This window comes from Chenopodium album, chromosome 12, assembly GCF_948465745.1.
Source record: "Chenopodium album chromosome 12, dcCheAlbu1.1, whole genome shotgun sequence".
In the NCBI taxonomy this organism is placed as follows: Eukaryota; Viridiplantae; Streptophyta; class Magnoliopsida; order Caryophyllales; family Amaranthaceae; genus Chenopodium; species Chenopodium album.
In genome coordinates this window covers 21539-45639 of record NC_137845.1, presented here as the reverse complement: position 1 = coordinate 45639, position 24101 = coordinate 21539, and the positions used below count along the sequence as shown (strand labels likewise).

The 24101-nt window shown below is 36.4% G+C and overlaps 4 protein-coding genes, 1 non-coding gene and 1 pseudogene across 6 annotated transcripts; 3 read left to right on the top strand and 3 right to left on the bottom strand.

Moving 5' to 3' along the window:
- Positions 1 to 344: 344 nt before the first annotated feature.
- Positions 345 to 5497, bottom strand: LOC145569916 (protein STABILIZED1 pseudogene; annotated as a pseudogene). Its single transcript, XR_014096353.1, has 3 exons — positions 3314 to 5497; positions 1992 to 2619; positions 345 to 1890 (listed from the first exon to the last, which is right to left on the bottom strand). The product of XR_014096353.1 is annotated as a protein STABILIZED1 pseudogene (transcript).
- Positions 5498 to 6081: 584 nt separating this feature from the next.
- On the bottom strand, positions 6082 to 7873 carry LOC145571434 (uncharacterized). Its single transcript, XM_081630468.1, has 2 exons — positions 7315 to 7873; positions 6082 to 6766 (listed from the first exon to the last, which is right to left on the bottom strand). Exons 1-2 carry the CDS (start codon positions 7796 to 7798, stop codon positions 6267 to 6269), a joined length of 984 nt encoding a protein of 327 aa, XP_081486594.1. The 5' UTR covers positions 7799 to 7873; the 3' UTR covers positions 6082 to 6266.
- Positions 7874 to 9829: 1956 nt separating this feature from the next.
- On the top strand, positions 9830 to 13612 carry LOC145571433 (uncharacterized). Its single transcript, XM_081630467.1, has 10 exons — positions 9830 to 10329; positions 10655 to 10749; positions 11242 to 11309; positions 11399 to 11442; positions 11674 to 11751; positions 11841 to 11994; positions 12249 to 12389; positions 12507 to 12617; positions 12900 to 12965; positions 13156 to 13612. Exons 1-10 carry the CDS (start codon positions 10046 to 10048, stop codon positions 13252 to 13254), a joined length of 1140 nt encoding a protein of 379 aa, XP_081486593.1. The 5' UTR covers positions 9830 to 10045; the 3' UTR covers positions 13255 to 13612.
- Positions 13613 to 13907: 295 nt separating this feature from the next.
- Positions 13908 to 19183, bottom strand: LOC145571431 (uncharacterized). The gene is made up of 5 exons (XM_081630464.1): positions 19028 to 19183; positions 18846 to 18944; positions 14732 to 14802; positions 14575 to 14637; positions 13908 to 14483 (listed from the first exon to the last, which is right to left on the bottom strand). The coding sequence occupies exons 1-5, from the start codon at positions 19089 to 19091 to the stop codon at positions 14202 to 14204; spliced, it is 579 nt and encodes a 192-aa protein (XP_081486590.1). The 5' UTR covers positions 19092 to 19183; the 3' UTR covers positions 13908 to 14201.
- An 87-nt stretch (positions 19184 to 19270) lies between these two features.
- On the top strand, positions 19271 to 22659 carry LOC145571432 (uncharacterized). The gene is made up of 4 exons (XM_081630465.1): positions 19271 to 19528; positions 19614 to 19706; positions 21681 to 21777; positions 22383 to 22659. Exons 1-4 carry the CDS (start codon positions 19324 to 19326, stop codon positions 22453 to 22455), a joined length of 468 nt encoding a protein of 155 aa, XP_081486591.1. The 5' UTR covers positions 19271 to 19323; the 3' UTR covers positions 22456 to 22659.
- A 1207-nt stretch (positions 22660 to 23866) lies between these two features.
- TRNAK-UUU (transfer RNA lysine (anticodon UUU)) lies at positions 23867 to 23938 on the top strand. Its single transcript has one exon. It is a non-coding gene; the product is annotated as a tRNA-Lys (tRNA).
- The last annotated feature ends 163 nt before the right edge of the window (positions 23939 to 24101 follow it).

Here is a 24101-nt window from a genome sequence, read left to right as displayed (position 1 = left end):
AAATTATTTTTACTGATTATTATAATTCTTTTTTTTTTTTTTGAAGACATTATAATTCTTCTTTAAGAAAACTGAATTTTACTGAATTGAACTTATTTTTACTAAACTAAAATTAATTTTACTAAATTGAAATTATTTTTACTTAATATTATTTTTTTAAGGTGAAGTGAACAAGGCCTAATACTCATCAATAAAAAAAGCTTAATTCCGTCAAGAAATAGAAAAAAAGGTCTATCCAACATCAGAAGAAATTACAATCATCCAAATTTAAGGAAAACACTATAGCCAATTAGCCATGGTCCATAGAGTGTAGTGGTTGAGAATGATTAACACAATGAGTAATGAGGTTACCCAATATCCACCAAAATTAAATCCATAAAAGCATAATCCTAAGTTTTTGTTCCTAAGTTTTTTGTACACCAACACCAAGAACTTCAAACTACTCAGCCACATACAAACAAGCTTAGAAGTGAACACTGGCCTCAAAGATTTGAAAACAGCACATATGACTGTATCAATAGTAACTTCTTGCCAAAAAGAGGAGAGGAAGAAGAAAATGAGATAAAGGAGCATACTAAAAACAGCCAGAGCCACTTTATACAATTAGATAATGAACATTAAGGGGGGGTAAAGGAAAGGAAAAAAAAAAAAAAAAAAAAAAAAAAAAAAAAAAAAAAAAAAAGTACAAAGAACAAGATAAATCAATCAACAAAATAGTAGAACTGGTAAAATCCACCACTACAAAAGTAGATATACAGGAATGGCAAGCAAAAATGTCATTAGAGTTTAAAAATAGCATGATTTTAGTCAATGCATAAACACAACTAATCACTGATTGGCAGGGAAAGAGAGGTCAACCAAGCAATTAATGACCAAGAGTCCAAGATCAAAATACCATATCCAGCAATAGACATGCTCAAAATAAATAAACAGTCCAGCAGTTTGTCACTTTCTGTGACCAAAGTACGGCTACAACGAGCTACAAAAAAAAAAAAAAAAAAAAAAAAAAAAAAAAAAATGATAATTCGAGCTCAGTACCACTTCATGTTCCAGAGTAGACACTGGTGTTGGCAATTTTAGATCAGCAATCAATCCAGGCAAAGCTCGGGCAAGATAACCAGATAATGTTTGCTTGATTTCTGGAGGGCCATCAGGAAGCACTATTTTGCTGGGATATTCATTTCCATTTGTAAACATGTACTCTTCATGAACACTCTCATCTCTTCCATATATATATAAGCCAGTGAGGACGATGTCAGCCAATAAAAGAGAGCATTCCACATCAATGCAAATGGTGACAGTTGGAGATCCAAACAATGCTTAGCGGAGTATATAAAAATGACATGTGGGACTGAAGAAAGTATTAACAGGCTAACAGCACATTTGGTAGCCAGTTATAAAAAGCGGTAATGGAAATGAAATAGTGTAATTTGACAATGAAATATATTTACATAGAAATGCAACTTTATCCCCAAACATGCGTTTTTCCTCATTATTGTTCAATTCCACCCAATACCATCCCAAATGGATGGATGGTAATGAAAATTTGTGAAGAAATTTACATAATTTGGGGTGAACTAGCATTACCATGAGAATGGACATTGAATTTTTTCTTACAAATTACTCCGTAATATACAAATTTAATCTCATTACCACCATTTATTACCACTTACCAAAGAAGCTGTGACATTATTAAAACTTACTGTCAAGCTGAATCCTTCTGGAGAAGCATCAAAACATGAGTTATCGGAGTCAAAAACACGATTTAAGTTGCCTGGTGTCTTAGGCAACTTTTCCTAGCTAAGTTCTCTAATGCATCATCTCTTACAGAATGTTGCCCTTCATCTGATGTTTTTGGCCGTGGCAATACTACGATTCCAGCCTCAGAAACTGAAACCAAACAACCAACATATAAGAAAAATCAGAGCAATTAGGCTTTTGCACACAAACAGTGTTTTCAAATTAACAGCCACACAGAATGCAGATTATACCAGCATCATCAGCATCAGATTGCCCAGATGCAACAGCTTCTGGATCAATGCCATCGCACAAGCTTCAGCAGAGGCAAATCGGTGGGAATCATCCTTTTCTTCTGCCTCTTCGCCTTTTGAAGTACTTGGACCTTCTTCAGTGTTATTAAATTCTCTAAACTCACAGAGATTTCCAATGGAAAGATCATTGGGTTTCTCATCAGCCCAAGTTACAGAACGTGCATGTTTCTTTATCCCAGAAGTTCTAAGAGCATATTTTCCTTTGGATAAACTAGAGTTAACAACTTTCCACAATGATATTCATCTTTTACATGCGTGCTACATGAAGTAGAACCATTCTGATCTTGCTGAAAATAAACTTCAGCTACGCTTGCATTCTGATCTAAATTATTTCCATCATCAATTAAAGCTGAATCCATGCCTTCTTCATACCAATATAACAGTCACACTCCTTATTTTGTACTGAATAATGTAGAGAGTGTGAAAATTGTCCGGTGCACATAACAAAATAGAGCAGCAGCAAGATGACCTTGAATAGTTAAATAATGTCCTGTGTAGAAGGGCTGGACTCTTCTACCATTGAAATATCATTTATATGCTTCCCATTCCCGACTTATCTCTATTATATCTGTACAATAAATATTATGCTCAATCAATATCAAGGAAGTATATACATTTGCTTAACAACCAATCTTCTATAACGCGTGCCGGCTATAGACTGAATGTTTCAGGCTGTCTTTGCCCGTATGTGGCACAGCCTACTGCCAATAAAGCATTTATATCAGCAAATAGTAAAGAATTCAAATTGCGCCAATATGTATCATTCATCAAAATCTTTATCTTGAGTGGAAAGCCATTAAGATACGCAATTTTGCATTCATGATCTGTTCAACTATCCCCAGGATTTTGTACAGCTACATAAAAAGGAATAATATCATCTTCACAACCATAACTCCATCATCCTGCTAGTAAAGAAAAGCATCAACTGCAGCTAATGATCCTATGACTCAGATTATTAGGCACCCAACTTGCATATATAATAGTTGTTACAAAAGAAACATATTTGTCACTCTTAGCAGCTGCAAAAATAGAATTTTTATAAGAGGGAATATATGACAGAACTAACAATTGGACCTAGACAAAAAAAATTAAGCCAAATAATTAGGCCAGCTTTAGTTGTAATTAAAGGGATAGTCAATAGTCATAGGAGTAATGCCTAGATACAGTTTGCATAACAATAAGATTCACAAATAGCATAAACACAACAGATGCAAGATAGTTAATAAGCAAAACAATCGACAATATGAAGGAAAAAAGCCTACTTTTTGTTGTTCCCTGCAGCATTTTCCTCCTTCCCTAGCGCAATAACTACTTTCTTTAAAATTGCTTCAGTTGGCTGGTGGGCATTCTCAACTGCCTTTGAAATGGCTTGCCATTTCTCACCATGCTTGGGCTCTGCAGCGACACAACGTTTCAGCACTTCCTTCTGAATGTCCTCGTTTCCATGCTGAAGTTCAAATTTGGAGCAAGTGTCACTGCTCTATTAAGCTGATTCCTTGCCTTGTCTACCTTCCTGTCATGCCAATATAGTTTTGCAACGGCAGCTACGACATGGGGATCCTGGTCACATTTTGTAATTGCATCTGAGCTCTTCGATTTTCGTTGTGGACGGGGAACATTCTCAGTTTGAGCCGCCCATAAGATACCACTGTTAGGACATTCTTGGAGGGCCTTAGCCAACAAGTTATCACCCTCCTTTTTGTTGCCATGCCACAATTCAGCTCTAACAGCAGCAAGCCACAATTCAGGACTCTGAGGATTCTTTTTCCTAGCCATAGTAAGAACAGCTCTAGCTTTACTCAACCCAATCATCTTCTCTTCTAGATTTGCAAGTGAAAGCCACAAAGGAATGCAATGTGGGCAGTTTTTAAGACCAGATTCATAAACTTCTTTAGCCTTTGCTTGCTCTCTAGACCGCTCATGAATCTGCCCAAGCATCAACCACAACTTGAAGAATGATGGGAACCGCTGCAGACCTTTGTCAAGAAGTTTCTTCTCCTCCGAAACATTACCAAGTTCTCTCTCAACAATAGCTGATTTCATCCAAACTCTTTCAGTGCCTCCTTTTTCTCGAGCCTTAGCAAGTAGCATTTTTGCCCTTTCAGGTTCATGGTTTTCAAATTCAAGCTTAAAAGCAGCAAGCCTAATCTCTTCAGAATTTGGAATAGCAGCATAAGCTTCTTGAAGAATGGCTCGAGCAGCAGGCACATCACCAGCAAGCCATTTCTCTTTTGCACCCATAAGCCAGAGTATCAGGCACAGGCACAAAACTCTCAAACCTCCTCTTCTTATTCCTCAAAGAATAATCTCCGATCTCCGGGATACTATCCCACTCCTCCGCAGACAAATTATGCAGCTTCCTTTTCAAGTCTGCAAACTGCTCAGTAATTTTGGGATTTGATGCACGATAGTTTTCAATCTCCTCCTTCAGCCTAGTCTCCCTCCTATCCTTTCTCCTCGAGTCCATCCTCTTATCAATCTCCTCCCACACAGCATCCGCCTCTTTATCATCCTCATCATACTCCGCCAGCGCAAACAATCCAACATCATTCCCTTCAAACTCATCAAACTTTTGATTCTCATCATACCCTTTTCCCTCTCCTTCCTCCTCTTCCTCCTCCTCACCAGCACCCTTCCCCTGCCCACGGCCCCTAGTAGGGATCGCAGCACCACCAATCGTAGTAGCGGAACGGTCAGGCAAGTCCGGGGCTGCTCGGGCAGGCCCAATATCAGACCGGGTCGTAAACCCGGTAGCCCCACGACCCAACCCGGCAACATAATTCGGTGGGGGCTTCGCATTCAGGAATTCAAGCTTCCCCTTTGACTGCACAGGAGCTTGCATACCACCATAAAAAGGGATATACAGCATTAAAGTCGAATTCGATCGAATTCCCAAATCAGCAATTACACAATCAACATCACCAATTACACTTTTCGATGATGATAATAAAAATTGGTTTTCACTAGGAATTCCTAATTTATCAGTAATAGTATCGTGAAGATTGCCTAAGGTTGTTAATTTAGGATTCATATCAAGAGCTAGGGTATTGTTGTCAAATGTTATGAGATAAACCATTTTTTAGTGAAAATTACAAGTAATTATCAATGGAAAATTAGGGATTTTGCGAATAATTAAAGAAAACAGAGGGAGAAGGAATTACCTGTACAAGAAGGAAGTTGAAAGAGCTTCAAAGGAGTCGCACTGCGATTAGGGAATTAGGAGAGAGAAAATGTGAAGGTGGAATTTTATATCCCGATTCCCGAATAGTCGGATTTTATGTTGGGCGGTGGTTCAACACCATTATTTCCGTGCGTAATCTGGAAATTTCTGAACAACAGTAGATCACAGTAACCGTATTGTTAACGAACTTTAAATTACCTTCTCCACTCTATGCTTGAAATAAAGAGTATCATATAAAACTCTTATAACGGAACTCACCCTCAAACATAAGTTCCTACAAATTTTTTTTGACAAAATAAAAAGCCTAAACCCACTTATATAGGCTAATCTAAATCCCACATCAATTTAGGATAGTTTACTTGCTTCCCAAGCCTAAATAATCTTAGATTGATTATATTCCTAAAATCTATCTAGTTTCCTAATTACAATCCTCATCAAAGTAGAAAAGCATAAAAGATAGAAATAAATAACAAATACATCATCATATCTTTTCCTAAAATAAATCTCTTTGGTATTTGATAAGTTTAGTTTATTTCCTAACACTAACAATATATTTTCTTTCTTTCTTTCAAAAAAAAAAAAAAAAGCCAATATATTTCTAAATTTCCATGTTGGGTGATATTACTCCGTCATAAAAATAAATAAAACTTTAACAATATTGCTTTTATTACTAAAAATTTATAAAATTATTGTTGCTAATTATTTTTAGAAATCTTTTTTGATTATGAAATTCTTTTCCAAATGTTGAAAGTTCATTAGACAATTTTAAGTTGATTATGAGAAATTTCTTTGAAAACGATTTTGAACCAGCTGCCTAAACATGTAGTAATATAATTTGTACTTGGCATTTTGAATATATTCATTAAGAAAGCCTGAATTCTCACAAGATGAATATAACGCAGGAACTAATTCATACTACCACCTTAATAAATCGAAGTGAAGGTAAACAAACACTAAACATTTGATACGTTCATACATTTATATACAATGTGCAGCAAAAACAATTGGCAGCTAAACTATACATACAAGGGTCATTAATCTTCTAGTTCATCTTCAATAAATTCTTCCTCTTCATCCTCGTCCATTTCATCGTTTCCATCTTCTTCTACTGTATCATCATCATCAGTTACAATAAAGCCTCCTAAGGTCTCATCCTCATCGTCTTCAGATTCTTCCTCCTCTTCCCTTGTGCTTGTTGTGTTGGTGGAAGATTTCCTGTATGTTGTACCTTTTCGCCGTACACCATGGTCTTTTGATCGAGTATCATACTTTGGTCTTTGAACCTTCCTTGCATTTGTGGTTAATTCCTCGCCTTCACTCTCAGCAGTCCACTCCTCTTCTACATCATCATCTTCTCCTCTATTAGCTTTCTTCCTCTTCCTCCTTCCACTTGTAGTTCCTTTCTTCTCAGAATCCTCCTCATCATCAGAATTTCTCTTAGGATCGTCAAGGAACCAATCCCATTTCTTGATATCACAAATCATGTGTTTTGGATACTGATCAAACTCGTGTCCAATCATAAGAAAACCAAACTCTGCAGTGACACAAGGAAGAAGAGTTGTTACCATGAATATTACTTTCATATTCATACAGATCACACTATCACAGAGCAGATAATCACCAGGAAATGCATCCCAGAAATTCGCAACTAAGTTTACCAATTAAGCACAATTTAAACAGACATATAAAGCTAATGCATTTTTCTTTCCAATCAGAGCTCTCAAAACACTAGCATTCTCAGTGAGTTCGCTCATTATCCATTATCCTCGCGAAGACAGCAATGAAACTATCAGCTACATCACAAATCTTTCAAAAACTAAACTCTCCAACTTTGCAAATTGCAATAACAAATTCACTAAACCGCTTAAACCTGCTCAGCAAAAGATTAAGCAATCAAGCCATAAACATACCTACACTAGCTAAAACCACAAACCCATAATTACTTAATTAGTACTCACAAATCAGAAATCACTATCAAATTACATACAGTAAGGCAAATGGGTATAAATTAATGCTGAAAATACATAAATAAATACTGCAAATTATATTTATGTAAAATAAAATTGAAGAAATTGAACAAACCTTGAATTGGATCAATGTTAGAAAGATCAACAGAATCCAACCCAATGTCCTCAATTTCTTCAAACCCAGAAGCAGTTTCCAAACTTTCACTCAAATCAGCATTAATTCTTCCCTCAACTTCCTCACATTGCTTTTCTCTCTCTTCAAAAACATCTTCAATATTCTTGAGAGTAAACCAAATAGGGGTTTTAGCAGAAACACAGAACAAATCATCAATACCCAATTCACCCCTTTGAAATCTCTTAAAAACTTTAACATTTCCATTTTCCTGCTGTTTTTTGTGAACCCAAATTGGGTTTTTTCCAAGGACTTCAAATGAAACCCTAGGAGCTGTTTGGGGATCTTCTGAGGGATTAAAATCGAACGAAACTTGACGACGAGAAACTGTTAAGTCGTTTGAGTAAAACCCATTTCCTCTTCCAAAAATGGTGGTCGAATTTGGTTTTAGTTTGAATTTTGAACCATCTGAACCTTCAATTTCCATAGTTTTGGTATATACTTTGTCTTTCCGCTTTGAGTAGAAGATGGCTTTTTCTGGAGGGAATTTTTATTTTTCTTTCTGCCAACGACGTGCTATATTGTTTTTGCTACGAGTAAATGAGTAATCGTGTATTCATGTTCTAGCAACTTAACTTTGGGCTAAGTTTTGTGGGCACCTTACATGGAAGCCCATGGGTTGGCTTTTGACACTTAGATAGTACCAATAATCACACTGGTTCAAGGAGCACCGTGGACATTAAAGAAGCCAAGAAAGTTTATATATCCCTTATGCGCCGGCGTGTGACAACCACGTGCTGGTCGTGCTTGGTCTCATATATTGATTTTTTTTTTTGGTGTTTCACCCGGTTCACCCTTTGAGCTAATCCGGATTCGGAGATCAGTTATGGTGGTTAGATTCCATTCCCCTCCCAATTGTTGTTGTGGAGGATCGAAGTCATCGAACACAGGTTCTCCCTACCAAGTGTAGTCCCATTCACCATTACACCAACATCCAATTGGTTGGTCTCATATATCGATGAACGTGTAAAAAAAATTCATTCGCGTTTATTCATTGATAGGAGTCATTATTTTTGTTCTATTTGAATAAATGATACTCCCTTCATTTCATATTGATGTTATTAGTTTGACTAATTTTGTCTCACAAAAACCTTCTAAATAAGAAGGACAATATAAACTGGAGGGAGTATAATGCTTCATACATTAGATCTAGATTGCATCTTTTCACCTAAAATTTACTTCGTATTAAACTTATTGGTCCGGATTGAACTTGATTGGAACTTATTAGACTAAAATTGAACTTCAATAAATATATTAAATTTTGAAGTTTATAGTACTTCATATCAAATAGAAAGTTACATATACATTGCATAATCATGTGAAGCCAATTAATACATTTTTTTTTTTTTTGGTAGTATTGTTGAATGCTTGTAATTACATGACCTGAAATCATTAATCAATGAGGTTGAGCATTATGTTAATGATGGTGTTGTGTGCTATTTTACTAACAAAAATCGAGAAATCGTAACTAGGGATAACTCATGTGAGTATTGATTTTTATTAACTTTTACTTATGTTAGCTTATTTATAAGCTATATTTGGTAACTAGCTTATTTAAGCAAAATTAGCTTATTTGACCAACATTAGCTTATTGACTATTAAATAAGCTAATTCAAGGTGTTTAGTAGGAAGCTTATTTAAAGAGCTTATTCCACTAAATAAGCTCTTTTTCAAAAAGTTCCTTTTATGAGCCTTTTCAATTAGCTTATTCAATTCTTACGGAGAAATGACACTTATACCCCCATTTAATTAAAAATCCTATATGAATTACCTATCCCACAATTAACTTATTGGTCATTTCACATAATCAACCAGGTTTAAACAATCAGCTAGTTACCAAACACTTTTCTATAATAAGCTAATAAAATAAGTTAGTCAAATCAGTTAATACAATCAACTAGTTAAAATCAGCTTTAGCTTTCAACTTTTCCCCAAACACGGCCATATTCTTATGAAAATGAGATTGATTAGATACCTTGAATAATAGAATCATACAAAATAAAAATGCACTAGTATGAGATTGGTTACATACATAATACCTTAATGTGCTTGATCATTACATAGAATTTGTAAGTATGGAATGACCATACGCTACCTAATTATGTTAAACTAGTCTAAAAGTGTTCCATTACATTAGTAGTTTTAGTACATGCATTTTCAATACTCAATACAAAAAGAAATCAAAGTACAAATTATTTAGTAACACTAGTTAGATCGTTAAAAAAAAAATTTATATTTTCTTTCACAATCACCGAGATAATATATATAGAGAGGAACGAGTAGAATTCTACAACATGATTGAAAAATACTAGTAGAAAAAACAAAATTGGAAGCCATGGAAGAAGAAGGTATGACAGGTATGAGGTGTACAAAAGTAGGTTAACCCATCCAATAAAAACCTTAAATTACTCCACAAAAGAAGCAATTATGTTCTTTACACAATCTAATCACAAAAGAAGCAATAATTAAGACAGCCAGTTTATTCAATATTCCTCTGTTTAACCAGCCCCTCCTTTTTCCCTCTCTCTCCTTTCAAATTCTTTCTCTCAACACACCGTTTAAACCGGAACACCATCTTCTTACCTCAAATAAAGAACCCTTTTTAAATTTTCTCCCAGAAATTCTTCTAATTTTAAAGATTTAATTTTTAAAAAATTTTTAAATTGTGTTGAGAATGACAATTTCTGTGAAGAACAATTTCATGCCACCCAATTTGATTTCTAACATTAATCAAGCTCTTTTAAGGAGGAAAGATGCAGAACAAGATGAATCCTCTAAACCCACTTCATCTTCTTCAAAAACTGAGAATGTGAATCTTGATCTTGAAGATGAAGACTGTACAAAACCCAGAATTTTGGTTACTAATGGTGATGGAATTGAATCCCCTGGGCTCACCTACCTTGTTGAAGCTCTTGTTAAAGAGGGTCTTTACAATGTCTTTGTCTGTGCCCCTCAAATGTAAGTTTCTTCGTCTTTTGCCATATCCGATAACTGATGCTTCAGGTACACCCGGGTGTATAATACAAATTTAATGTTGTACCTCTCTATATATGTTGCGTGGGAAGACATTGTATTTTTGTGAAATGGGTTTGTCTCTTTTGGTTAATATAAATTTGATTTTGTTGACAAATTTGTGATTGGTTTATTATAAATTACATACAAAGTTATATTTTTGTATGAATTTATGTTTATTTTTTATTCATTAAATTTCTGATTTTGGTATATGATAATGTATTGAGATGGGTTGCCTTTAGGTTAATTTAAAGCTGATTTGTGATGGTAGGGATAAATCAACATCAGGTCATGGGGTGACATTTGGAGAAACAATTGCTGTAAGTTCTGTTGAGATGAATGTTGCCACAGCTTTTGAGGTTTCAGGTACTTTTCATGTTAGGCCAAAATCTGCTTCCTACAATGTTATGATAGTTTGCATTTGTCACATAATTTTGCCTCATGTTCAATTAGGTAAGTTGATTCTTTTTTGGTTAGACCATATATGCTTGGTTCTCTCTTAGTGGTTGATAATGTATCCAAAGAATGATAAGATGATAAGATGTTTATTGGCATTCTTGTTACTTAGACTCTTCATTTAACCTAAGGTGTCAATAGCTCAATACTCGATTACTCGGCTACCTTATGGTGGTTCGATATGTTACACACTTAGACTCAATCCTTGGACGGGTTTTTTTAACCTGAGAGTAGCCTGAGATATGAGAAATTGAATATATTTATCTTGCAGCCTGTCATACAATCACATTAAACCTATGCCGTATTGTGCAATTGTATTCTTTAATGCAATCACTTTATTTTCGGTCTTGGTCCTGTTGGTGCTTTATTAGTTTACTGAGCTATTGCTTTTGTTGACTACAGGGACTCCTGTTGATTGTGTTTCACTGGCATTATCAGGGGCTTTATTTTCTTGGTCCAAACCTATGCTGGTATCACTCATGTTTTCATAATTTCAGAACATAGAGAGCATACATAGGGGTTTATGCCTTGCAGCTGACCAATTTAGTGTTATGTTTAGGTGGTTAGTGGGATCAACAAGGGTTCAAATTGTGGTCATAATATGTAAGTAATCTGTGTACTTTTTAACGTTATCTTTAATATCTAGTCACTTTCTCTAAAAGTAATTAATGCAAAACTATAAATTTCTTTTGTTACAATGACAAAAACAAGAAGCAAATGTTCAAAATGCACCTTAATTGGAATATTATTTGTAAATATGTAATGAATCCAGAGCTTGATTTGTGCTATATTTGCTTTCTCCATTGGAATTCTTTGTCACTGATGGACCTTTAGGTTTTACTCTGGTGTTGTCGCTGGGGCAAGGGAAGCATTAATTGGCGGTGTTCCTTCAATTTCCATATCGTTGAATTGGTATAGTTGAAGACTATCTATTGGTTGGAATATATAGCTACAATGTCATTAGTGTAACTTACACTTATTTTCTTATGATTTGTTTACAGGAAGAAGAATGAAAGCCAGGAAACTGATCTCAGGGATGCTGTGGCTGTTTCAGTACCAATAATTAAAGCTGCTCTTAGAGATATAGAAAATGGAGTCTTCCCTAAAAAGTGTGCATTTAGCGTGCAAATCCCTACGTTTCCCTTAACAAATAAGGTTCATGTCTTTCTGCAACTCCTGACAAAAATGAGTGAACATTACTAGAACCTGAGGAATCTTAGGGGATGCTGGTTAAAGGGCTTTATTTAATAGAACTGAGCTTCTTGTCTTCGTTTATTTTATTTTCAAACTTTTAGGGGCCTTTCACAGCTTATTTATAGTATTAGATAACTTACGAACTTGACCTCTCAGCTGGGTTTAAGATAACTAAGCTTAGTCTGAAATAATCTATGCACTTGGCTTTTCAACAGGGCTTCAAGGTGACGAAGCAAAGTTTGTGGAGATCTACTTTGTGTTGGCAGGCTACATCTGTCAAAAGGCATCCGTTCATGTCTAATCAACCTTGTTTAGGCTTTCAGCTTGCACAACTTGGTCGAGATGCATCTGCTGCTGTGAGTAAACTCTAACATTGACATTGATTGATCATTACAGCTTACTTTTATCTATTCATCTTTTCTTCCTTGGCAGAGATCTTGATATTTATTCTTCTAATGGTTCTTGAAACTTAGGGTGCAGCTCGCCATCTGACTGGTCAAAAGAAGAATGTGGAGATTGAATCAGTTGGTTTAGCTGGGAAATCCAAGGCTAACCATGTTGTAAATAAGCACTTCCGCCTTGAGGTGAGAAATGTTTTGCAGGACACACTTATAAGAATCAACAATATAACATCCAATAGAATTTTCATATCTATTTACATACTGCAAGTATAACAAAAATGGGATGATAGTCGTGCATAATTTTTTTTACTGTGGCAAACAAGTATCCTTCCATATAGTATGTTTATTACATGATTGCACACTTGCAGAGATATACACAAGTCACAAATGGAATATTATTAGTTGTTAATATAAGCCTCATACTGATAATTAAGGGAACCAATTATGTCTTTGAATCCTTTTCAGTTTATCGACAAGGAACTTGATGGAGTGGACGAAGATTCAGATATCAAAGCACTTGAAAGCAATTTTGTAAGTAGAATATGAGGGACACTTTTTTCATTTTCTTTTTCCCAAATGTAGCCACTTTTCTCCCCCATTGGCCGATTGGTGATTGCTTCATTTGATGTAGAACAAGGGCTTTTATTGTGCATCTTCAGATAATAGTTTAATTTGTACACTGTTCTCTATAAAGAACTTAAATTTTGGTGGTTATTGACAGGTTGCTGTTACTCTCATATCTCTTTCTCCCTACATGGAGTCGGACATTCATACAGCGGCTGCAGATTGGATTAGGTCTACTTTCAAAGAAGACCAATAAGAGCTGTCTATATATTCCTATCATTGGTCGATAATTAAGCTGTCGGTTCAAAGTGACATAATCTAGAAATGTTATGTTGTGTTATTTTAGGTTTACATTTTCTTTCTTATTCTTCGCTTTTCTCTAGTTGTGGAAGCTTAAGGAAATGCTTCCACTTGTTATTTAGAATTGAAGAATGTTGTAAAGGGCCGGCTTTTTGCTTCTTTTTCACCAGACCATTTCAAGTTAAGAGTCTACGGGGTTATATTTGTCCTCAGCACCTCTCTTAAGTTGTGGCTTGTAGAGTTGTAGCTTTTGGCTGTTGTATTTCAAACAAAATTTTGTAATCAAGTTGAGTTAGAGATTGATGATTATAAAATTGTTTCATCTGCTCTGGTATAAAAGTCTTCCATCTTGGTATCTCCTGAACCAGTGGCTCAAATTCAGGCATTGTTGTTTCAGTTTGAGGTGTTTATATTTTCAAAGGCTGAAAGTATGCGTAATGTCTGATTCATCAAGATTGTACATATAATTTTTTTAAATTTTTTTTATTTATTTATTTTTCTTTAAAAGCCTAAAACCAAATTTCACAAAGAATGGTCCTTAATAGTAATTTCTCAAAATAATTGACATAGAAAGTAGGAAAGCAGAGCTAACCATGAAGAAACAAGAGCAAAAACAAAAAGGTACATGCTTTGCATATGATAAAAGCAACATTGTTCATTAGAAGTTTACACACTTCCAAACATCCAACTATAATGTGGGCATAACAATAAACAATAGCTATCTATGTATAAGGAAAGTAGCAAAATTTAGACTACATATAGATCCGGACTGCTCACGAGTAATCTCTTACAAGAGTTACAACACTGCACCCTAAATTTCTTTGCAATTTGAAACAATCTTCACCTGCGAAATCTCCAATAATCTCCAATTTGCTACTCATTTCTTCAAAGTAAATAGGGGATTTATGGGAGCACAACAATCTTAGGCTGTTTTCTCTTAATACGACTTTCTGACTGCTGTCTTGAAGAACCATCTACCTGCATATCTGAATGTCCTTTAGAAGAATCAGCCTTCACATTTTCATCTTCATCACCGTCATCCTCATCATCATCACTGCTACTGTCTGATTCTGAAGAGCTGTCATTGGTACGTAAATCTACAACTGGTTGGTTTCCGGCCATTGCAGACTCTGCGGCTTCCATGGCCTCTGGAGTTTGAAGATCAGCAACACCCAGCATCAAATCCTACATTTTTAAGCCATTAGAGTACGCTCTGACATACTACTCCTGATGTCACCTAATATTCAATAGTAGATGTGAGAAAATTTGGCAATACCATTTCAATGTACTCTGATTCATTACCATGCAAAACTTCAATATCAAATTCCTCAGGTTTGTCCTGCAAATAAGTGTGCTCACATTAGAAATTAGGAGGTGCAGATTGAAGAGCTCAAGAATCGCTAGTTCTTTTAGTAAGGTTTGTTGATTCGTACCTTTGCATTAAGCTGTAGAGTTTTGTTAGCTTCAGAAATAACTCCTAGGAAATCCTTTACCTTACCAAGCACTGCAAATCAGTTTAGAAAGTGCAAGTATTTTTAATGTTACAAGCTCTATAGAAATCTTGAAAAAATATTTGTTACGAACTTCATGTTATTAGGAGGACAAGCTAAAATTGTGGAGTATATTATATCTACATTATAGTACAATCCTAATCCATAGTCACCAATGGAGAGTACAATGATGAAGCTAAAGCAAAACATTTACAATATACCTGGCTTTGCTACATAAGTCATACAGCAAAAAGTTTAAAACGAAAGCTTTCATCTCATTTGAACCCATTTCTATGGTCATATACATATGAAAGGGATTAACAAATGTGCTAGCTAAGTTTGCGATTAACGACAATTAACAACAACGAAGACGGAAAACAAGCAATAAACGAGACAAGGAGAATTTACCGTGGGAAACCCGAGAACCGGGAGAAAAACCCACCAATCCACTATGGAGTAACAATTTGATGAAGAACAATGTAGATTACAAGCTTTAATTACCATTAAAGCTCCCACCCCAACTCAACCTCTCAAACACTCAAACCCTAAGTGTTTGGGTTTACATGAGGCTCTCTCTCTCTCTACATCTTTCCCCTCATCTTATTACTCACTTACAATGACAAATCATGAGTATATATAGTGCTAATAATCCAAGGGCTAAGATTATAAGTAACTAGCAAAGGAGAAATCAAGACCGTAAAAACCGAGGCTCCCGAGAAACCCAATGGAGCGGGCGCTCCAAGAGACGGAGCGGGCGCTTCAATGGACAGAGCGGGCGCTCCAATGGACAGGAGCGGTCGCACCATTAAACTGGAAGAATAGGCAAAACGAGCCTCGAAGGAGCGGGCGCTCCTCTATGAGGAGCGGCCGCTCCGAGTTCCCCTGCTGAACAGCTCCTCGTAAAACAGCCATATCTTCCTCGTTTCTTGGCCAAATTTGGCTTATGACCAGTCGTTGGAAAGCTCTTGAGACAAGCTGTCACCTCCAACTTGAATCATCTCAATATCACTTTTAGATCTTGAGATATGGTCAATTGAAGTCAACCCTTTGTCGTCCACCATTGCTTAACACCAAGCAATAGCCCATAGCTTAAACTCCTAAGCTATGCACCCCCCTTTGCCTTCTTGAACCGTTCTCCACACTCTCAAACCCAACAATCTCCCACCTGGAGATCGGTTCAAGTGTGAGAACAACCACACTACACATATACTCTCATGGCTTCTCCATTGTGCACCAACATCTCTCCATAAGCCTCACAATCTCCCAACCCGGAAATCGACTTATCATCACAAGATCACACCAACACAATGAGCCAACCATTGTCATCAACATCTTTGCTAATCACCATAGCAAAGATCCGTTTTCTCTACACCAAGAAAACAAACCCACTTCCTCTAAACCAAGGAAGTGACATCAAGGTCTTCACCAACCTTGACAAACTCATCACATAACCAAGGGACTTTGCCATGTTCTCCAAGCACTTCACCGTGCTCTAAACCGAACACACCCTCCAAAGTGACACACAAGCCAAAGGAATTCAACACTGCTCCCGGAACAACTCACCATGCTCCCACCCGAACAAAACATCCTTTGCTCCACTTGCTATTCCACACACAATACCCATGTGTGCAACACATGTCCTCTTCACCAAGGAACACCACCGAAGTCTACACCAACTTCGACACAACCATTTCCTATTCAACAAGGAAACACCATCTCCTCTACACCAAGGAGACCAACACAAATCCTCTACACCAAGGAGACCAAACATCAAGATCAACACCAATCTTGATAAACCACTTTCTCTCCACCAAGAAAGCACCACTTCCTCTACACCAAGGAAGCAAACCGGAGTTTACACCAACTCCAACACACTACCTTCTACGCACCAAGAAGGTAATGCAAACATTGAGATCTCAACCAACCTCAACAACACACCCATTTCCTCTACACCAAGGAAATGACACCTCCTCTCAACCGAGGAAGCAAACATCAAAGTCTACACCAACTTTGATAAACATCACGTTATCCAAGGGATTTTCCAAGTTCTCCGAGCACTCCAACCGCACTCCACACAAACTCACCCTCCGTGACAAACACAAGCCTTTGGGCATTTTCCTTTTGTTGATGGAACACTCCTACCATGCTCCCACCTCAACAAGCACCCATACTTGCCTTTCACACATGCTAAATCACATGTGCATTCACCACTCACAACCATCATGTGAGCCTTCATGATACACCTTCACTTGGCACGTCTTTCCGGTCTTCTTCTATCATTGAAACACCGAACACCACGGCTTCTCTCCAATGACAATCCAACCAACAATGCCTACTGCAAAGATTCACATCACCTCACAAAACCCATGTGAGACCCCTTCACTTGACATGCATTTCCCGGCCATCTTCCACCATTGAAACACCAAAACCATGGCTCTTCCTCAATGGCAATCCGACCAAGCCATGCCTCCGCAAAGAACACACCCCTCATGACTACCCATGTGTTTCCCAAGGTTACAAGGCACCACTCCATTGTCCCATGAACTTCAACCGAGTTCCCTCAACAATTTCTCCATGGCCCTCCCTCACACACACCATATAGCCACTAATGATGTTGAGTTTACTACCGGATATCAATATGGGGAAATTCTTGAAATCCTTCAACTCCAACATCAACACTCCATAGTTTCCAATCCTCCTACTCCGTCTTCCATTGTTAATCAAACACAAAATTCAAGACTTTTCAATTTCAATAACAACCAATTGAAATCCATACCAAAGACTCAAATTTTGAACACCCACAACACCAAAATTGAAAATTTAACACCAAAAATTCAATCTTTGGACTTTCCAATCACAAACAACAAGCATACCACACAAACTAACCCTAAAAAACCGCCAAAACAACCTTGGCTCTGATACCAATTGAAAGGGATTAACAAATGTGCTAGCTAAGTTTGCGATTAACGACAATTAACAACAACGAAGACGGAAAACAAGCAATAAACGAGATAAGGAGAATTTACCGTGGGAAACCCGAGAACCGGGAGAAAAACCCACCAATCCAATATGGAGTAGCAATTTGATGAAGAACAATGTTGATTACAAGCTTTAATTACCATTAAAGCTCCCACCCCAACTCACCCTCTCAAACACTCAAACCCTAAGTGTTTGGGTTTACATGAGGCTCTCTCTCTCTCTACATCTTTCCCCTCATCTTATTACTCACTTACAATGACAAATCATGAGTATATATAGTGCTAATAATCCAAGGGCTAAGATTATAAGTAACTAGCAAAGGAGAAATCAAGACCGTAAAAACCGAGGCTCAAACGCGAAAACAGAGCCCCGAGAAACCCAATGGAGCGGGCGCTCCAAGAGACAGAGCGGGCGCTCCAATGGACAGGAGCGGTCGCACCATTAAACTGGAAGAATAGGCAAAACGAGCCTCGAAGGAGCGGGCGCTCCTCTATGAGGAGCGGCCGCTCCGAGTTCCCCTGCTGAACAGCTCCTCGTAAAACAGCCATATCTTCCTCGGCCAAATTTGAACCGTTCTCCACACTCTCAAACCCAACAACATACACATTACCAGCAAAATACCACAACAAGCTAAATTCAAGCACACTCTAGAATACGATCTCATGCATAAACCCGAAATGGGAAGACAGCAACAACACCTCTTCACCCAAAGAGTGAATACCAATTGTCCAATTCTATAGGTGTGTTAAGCAATTAACATCACTTTATAGTTTATACTCTTCACAAGTTTCTAACTTCAAAGTTCCCAAATATGATACACATAATCTCTCCCTTACTTACTTTGCATCACCTCCAACAATCAACATCCAAAAAACCCACAAATTCATAACCTTTCTACAACTTCAATATAACCCAAATTACCCAATGTTCAAATTTTCCAAAATTTTAATTTCATACAAAATTTCTAAATATGAATGTATTAGGTGTTCAATCATACATGAATATCATCTTATAATAATTACTAGAACTTTATAATAAAACTGCAATTTCAAAAAATAACCGAGTACTAAAAAAAAACCTTGGCTTTTAGGGAGTGGCGCAGGGAAGGGCTTTCCTTCAGAATTTGGCTTCTCCTCTGTCGATTTCTTGCTCTTCCCGCAAACAAGCAACGGTGATTCTGCTTCTCCCCCAATTATTTTACAAAACAAAGTTAATACAAAAATAAAGGTAGAGAGAGAAAGTTAGAGAGAGAAAGATGACCTTTAAAGGAATAAGAAGGGTCTTTGTGCTCCAATTGCAACAGCTCTTTGCTTGTCTTCTCCATCACTTTCTCTCTCCACAATTTGAACTCTTTTCTGCAGGTTGAAGAAGCTGGGGTTTTCTAAGATGGGCAATGGGCTTTTAATTGATGGAATCGGGTCGATTTGGCCCAAACGGGTATGATCCAAACTCAAACCCAGCCCATTTTAGGCCCATAACTAAGTTTTCTCCTAAAAAGTAAAAACTCCAATTTACTTTCTCACTCCTCTTCACTTTCTCTCTCTAAGTCCCCAAAAATGGCAGCTAAAACCCTACTCCGTTCCGGAGCTTCAATCGTAACTCGATTCCTTAACCCAACCTTAACCCAGAAATCAACTCAGAAAACCCTATTTTCTTCTTCTGTAAACCCCTCATCGAAGCTTTTGATTACCCCTCCATTATCAAATCCTCACTCCTCTCTGTATCTTCTTCAAAACGATGCCGTTTCTTCCTACAACAATGGTACGCATTTTTCCTATTTTTCTCTATTATTTGATCAATTTTCAATTATATTTAAGGCCGTGTTTGGTTGATCATGAAAATGTAGGAAACGAGAAGATGGAGCAAGAAAAGAGATTGGAGATTGCAAAGATTTTGAACCCTTGTGGTCAGCCTTCCCTTGAATTCTTCTTGCCTGATGGTAATTTTATTTCACTCTCTTTTTTAAAATTAATTTTGTTCTGCAATTTATTTGGGTTTTGATTAAAAATAATGTGCGTACATTTGATGATTAATTGATTCATTTTTTTTTACTTGGTAATGGGAAATTATTGGGATTTGATTGGGTGCATAGAAAGTCGGAATAGCTTATCTTGTTATCTTTGTGTGGTTGAATTTATTGAGACAATGCTGAAACTTTGAGCTATAGTTGGCTTTTTTTGGATGATTATTTTGAAATTGAGTTGGAATCATGAAATTGTAGCTATAGCTTGCCTTTTGAGTATTGCTCGAATGCGAGGCCCTTGAGCTGTTAGAGACTTAGAGAAAGTTGAGCAATTAGAGATAATAGAGTGTTTGATTATGGGTAAGCCAATTGGGTCTGTGAGGTTAAAGTAGGCTATCTGAACGTGTGTTGCAAGATTCAGTTTTTTTTAACGTTACAAGATTGAGCTTGCCTAGGGGTTGAGCTTTGAGGTCAGAGAGTGAGCTTCTGTAGTATATTAGCTGCGATGGGTGGATTGTATGTTGTAGAAAGCTGCTCTGCTGGTTCTTGTAATAGATGCACGATTTGTGTGCTGAGGCGAATGGAGCTTTGATTTGCTTAAAAGGTCATTGCATATGTGGGAAACCAGCTATCTAATGGCTTAAAGAAAGTAGTGGAACTTGTAAGCACATATACTCCGTCTCCTTTATAATGGAGGATTTCATTTAGTGACTCTTCCATCCCCCTCGGCTGTGCTTGGACCAATGAAATTACAATCACAACCAGTTCTCTATCTATATGATTTCCTTGCCTGCTATCAGCATGAAGAGCAGGAAAGGATACTGACCTCAAACTGCCAAGTGAACTTTATTTCTCAAATTGAAACTTGTGGGTTGTTGTATGGATGAAAACATGGTTGGTGACAGTTCTACGATTATTTGCCTGTAAAGTTAGTGGAATATTGCAGTTAAAATTGTATGGAGAGTATCCTTGTGGTTCTTTCAAACATAGAAAGCTAGCAAGTTATTTGAATTAGTTGTTGAGCTTTCTGCTGGGTTATGAACTTATGACTTCTGGCAGAGCTCAGATGTGGTGCCCTGAAAAGCTAAGTGTTAGGGGACTTGCATGATTGTGTACAGTCTTTTGTGTCCATTTAAGAGCTGAATAGAGTGTAGTCATGTGCTTGAATACTTGAATTAGTAACTGAGTTTTGGCCTATATTTGACTATCAGGCGATGCTGCCCATATTTTGAGCTTAGAAATGAAGAATTTTTTGATGCATAGTATAGACGACAAGGGGCCGATGGTCTCTGTAATGTTAACCAACATACACTGTATTATTTTGGTAGCTCAATGTATTCTTGTTCCACAATCTCCTTTTCGTTTTGTGCCTGTATCATGAGGCTTTGTTCAGAAATTATGGTTAGAATTGTCGATGGTCTGTGAATAAAAAAAAAATACTCTTTTAACTACAGTTAATATTGAACTAGATACCCGAAAGTTTTCAATATTTCTGAGATGGAACAGTTAGTTGTATAGGTTGCTTTCAGCAAAAATGGAAATTAAATCTGTCTTCAGGATTTTATCTCTTTCATTCAACTTTTTCAATGCACCAAATTTTGTGTCAGGCCAAATAAAATTTAATGCATTATCTCCTTACTGTGAGGTTGTAGGTCAATTGATCAAAAATATGTAAGAGTTCTAAGAAATATTACCCTTCTATATTTTTCCCTACAATTGCATGATCTGCTGATTTTAGCTGGTTTTGATGGATGTCAGTTTGACTAACTCCCTGCTCCCGACTGTTTGGATAGTGAATATTATGTGCCACCTTTTTGTAATCATTTTACTATAGAGTTTCATGTTTGTCTTATGAGAGTTATGACTCTTATCCTCAGCATCATGAGTTCATGACCGTGTGGTATACCTATTTTTGATTATGTATTATCTAATATCATTAATTCTGTGCAGCCGATGATTCTTCAAGCGATGCAATGATCTTATTTCCCAAGAGAACCTTCCAGCCTAGCACCCTTCGCCGGAAAAGGAATCACGGATTCTTTGCTCGGTAAGTATCACTTGTCCCTGTTTTTTAATTTTATTTTATATGTCAAAATTTATCACTAACGAGCTGTCTGATTATGATGGAATGTTATTTTTCTCAACTTTTATAGAACTACTAGGATATATGGGCTAAGCGTTAACCATCTTTATTTCCCATTACATTATGAATTATTATAAAACTACTTGCTGTTCATTATCCATGGAGTTATTTTGTCTCCTCTTCTGTCTCATATAAAGTGCATCGCTTTGTTTGTCAACTTTCTTTTGTAGCAAATTGTAAGATTTTCAGATAACCATTCTCTGATGAAATAAATTATGATTTGATCATTGACTCCCCACTTCTTTAGTCCAAGTCATGTAAGGATTTTGGTGCCCTTTCCTTTTTGGAGAGGAAAAGTACAATGCCTGGTGGATTCAAAAGTTTCATAATATGTGTGCTATAGCTTTGATTACGTGTATCAAAAAACATGCTACAGAGATTTAGTAACTTCTCCCTAACACTCCTTGCCAATAAAAGCTAATTGAGATGACTAACATAAAAACAGAGAGATTTGTGGCTGATTGTAGCAGGCAATGTGTGTTATTAATATACTACTTGCTACTCTGCAGCAAGGCTACAAAAGGTGGGCGGAGAGTGATTGCTCGGAGAATAGCAAAGGGACGACACAGAGTCACAGCTTAGATTTTATGTGTTGATCAGTTGTATTTGCTCTCAAGCCTTGTAAGATTAAAGCACATAAGTGAATTCCTTAATTGGGTTTGCTGGATTAGCCTTCTTTTTGTTTGGATAGGATGCTGGTACTCTCAGGTAGTATTGTCACGATGCTTTATATTTTTAAAGTCAAACCGAGCTTTGCTGGTTTGTATAAACAGTTGATTTATTTAATTTTCTTTTAGAATTCAAGTGGAGAAAATAATAAGTTGAATTGTATGTTGTTCTCCGTACTTTCTAACGAGTATCAATACCAATGGGTGGTGACTGGTGAATACTGAATAGCAGGAATTTTACTGAAGCGTATAGCTGCTTGAGTACCTGATCCATAATTCGGGCATATATAGATGATTAAACATCAATTCCCTCTTAGAATTCAACCTCTATACTTAAGCTAATGACGGCCTAACTATACCTCCATTAAATGTTATGTACTAGGGTATTTTTTGAGAGATATAAAATATTTCAAAGTTGTACATAATATTTAATTTAACAGAGGTAGGGCCTGTTCTCATAGGTTTATTTTCATTTCATTTCAGTTCAATCAGTTCTATTCAGCTCTAATAAGTTCAGTTCAGTTTATGTCTAATGATATTGCTAATGATATAAAGCCAAATTTCATTCTTTTAAGCTCTTATTACAACAACGACAATAATAATAATAATAATAATAATAATAATAATAATAATAATAATAATAATAATATTGATACAATTCATTGTTCAAATGGTTATATTTTTTTGATACACATTTTCATAATCGGTTAGTTCTTCATCCTCTTCGAAAAGAAAATATTTTAATTATATAAATATTTTAATATGTATATTTGTATATACACATATGTATAATAATAAATAATCAAATATCACTAATCCGTAGTTAATAATCACTAATTAATAAGTTAAGTTAAGTTCAATTCAGCTCAGTTCAGTTCAGTTCAGCTCAATTCACTTCAGTCAATGAGAACAGACCCGTAGTATGATTTTTCCTACCATACGTAAGAACTAAGGAGTAGCATAGGCTTCATGACTTTATAAACAGTTTCATCAAAATTTAATTAAAAAACAAATCTCTATTAGCCTCTCTAAACACGTGATACATCTTAACTTTATTTAAATGTCAATTATTTGCCAAAAATCATTGATGCCAAAGACTTCTATGACATTCTTGGTAAGAAAGAAGGGTAACTTGTAGACTTCTGTTATTCTGCAACTATAGTAATCTAATCTTTTAAATTTTAAATCATATTCTAAATTCTAGTGGTGTACTTATTTTGCTTTGATATTCTCCCTCAGTTTCACTGGTTTATGATGATGATATACTAATGAACGTTAATTAACAAAAGGGAATTAATTTATAATATATATACTATTCAACAAAAGCCTTCTTAGCTCAGTGGTAGAGCGCGTGGCTTTTAACCACGTGGTCGTGGGTTCGATCCCCACAGACGGCGTTTTTTTTTCGTTTATAATTTTTAAAAAAAGTTTTACATTTGATTAAAAACATACCGAACAGTGAATATGCACACCGAACATCATACCCATAATTCCCAAAGTCAATATCCCTGATTTAGTGGAATAAAGTGATTGGCTTTACCTGTCTCATCATCATCTTCA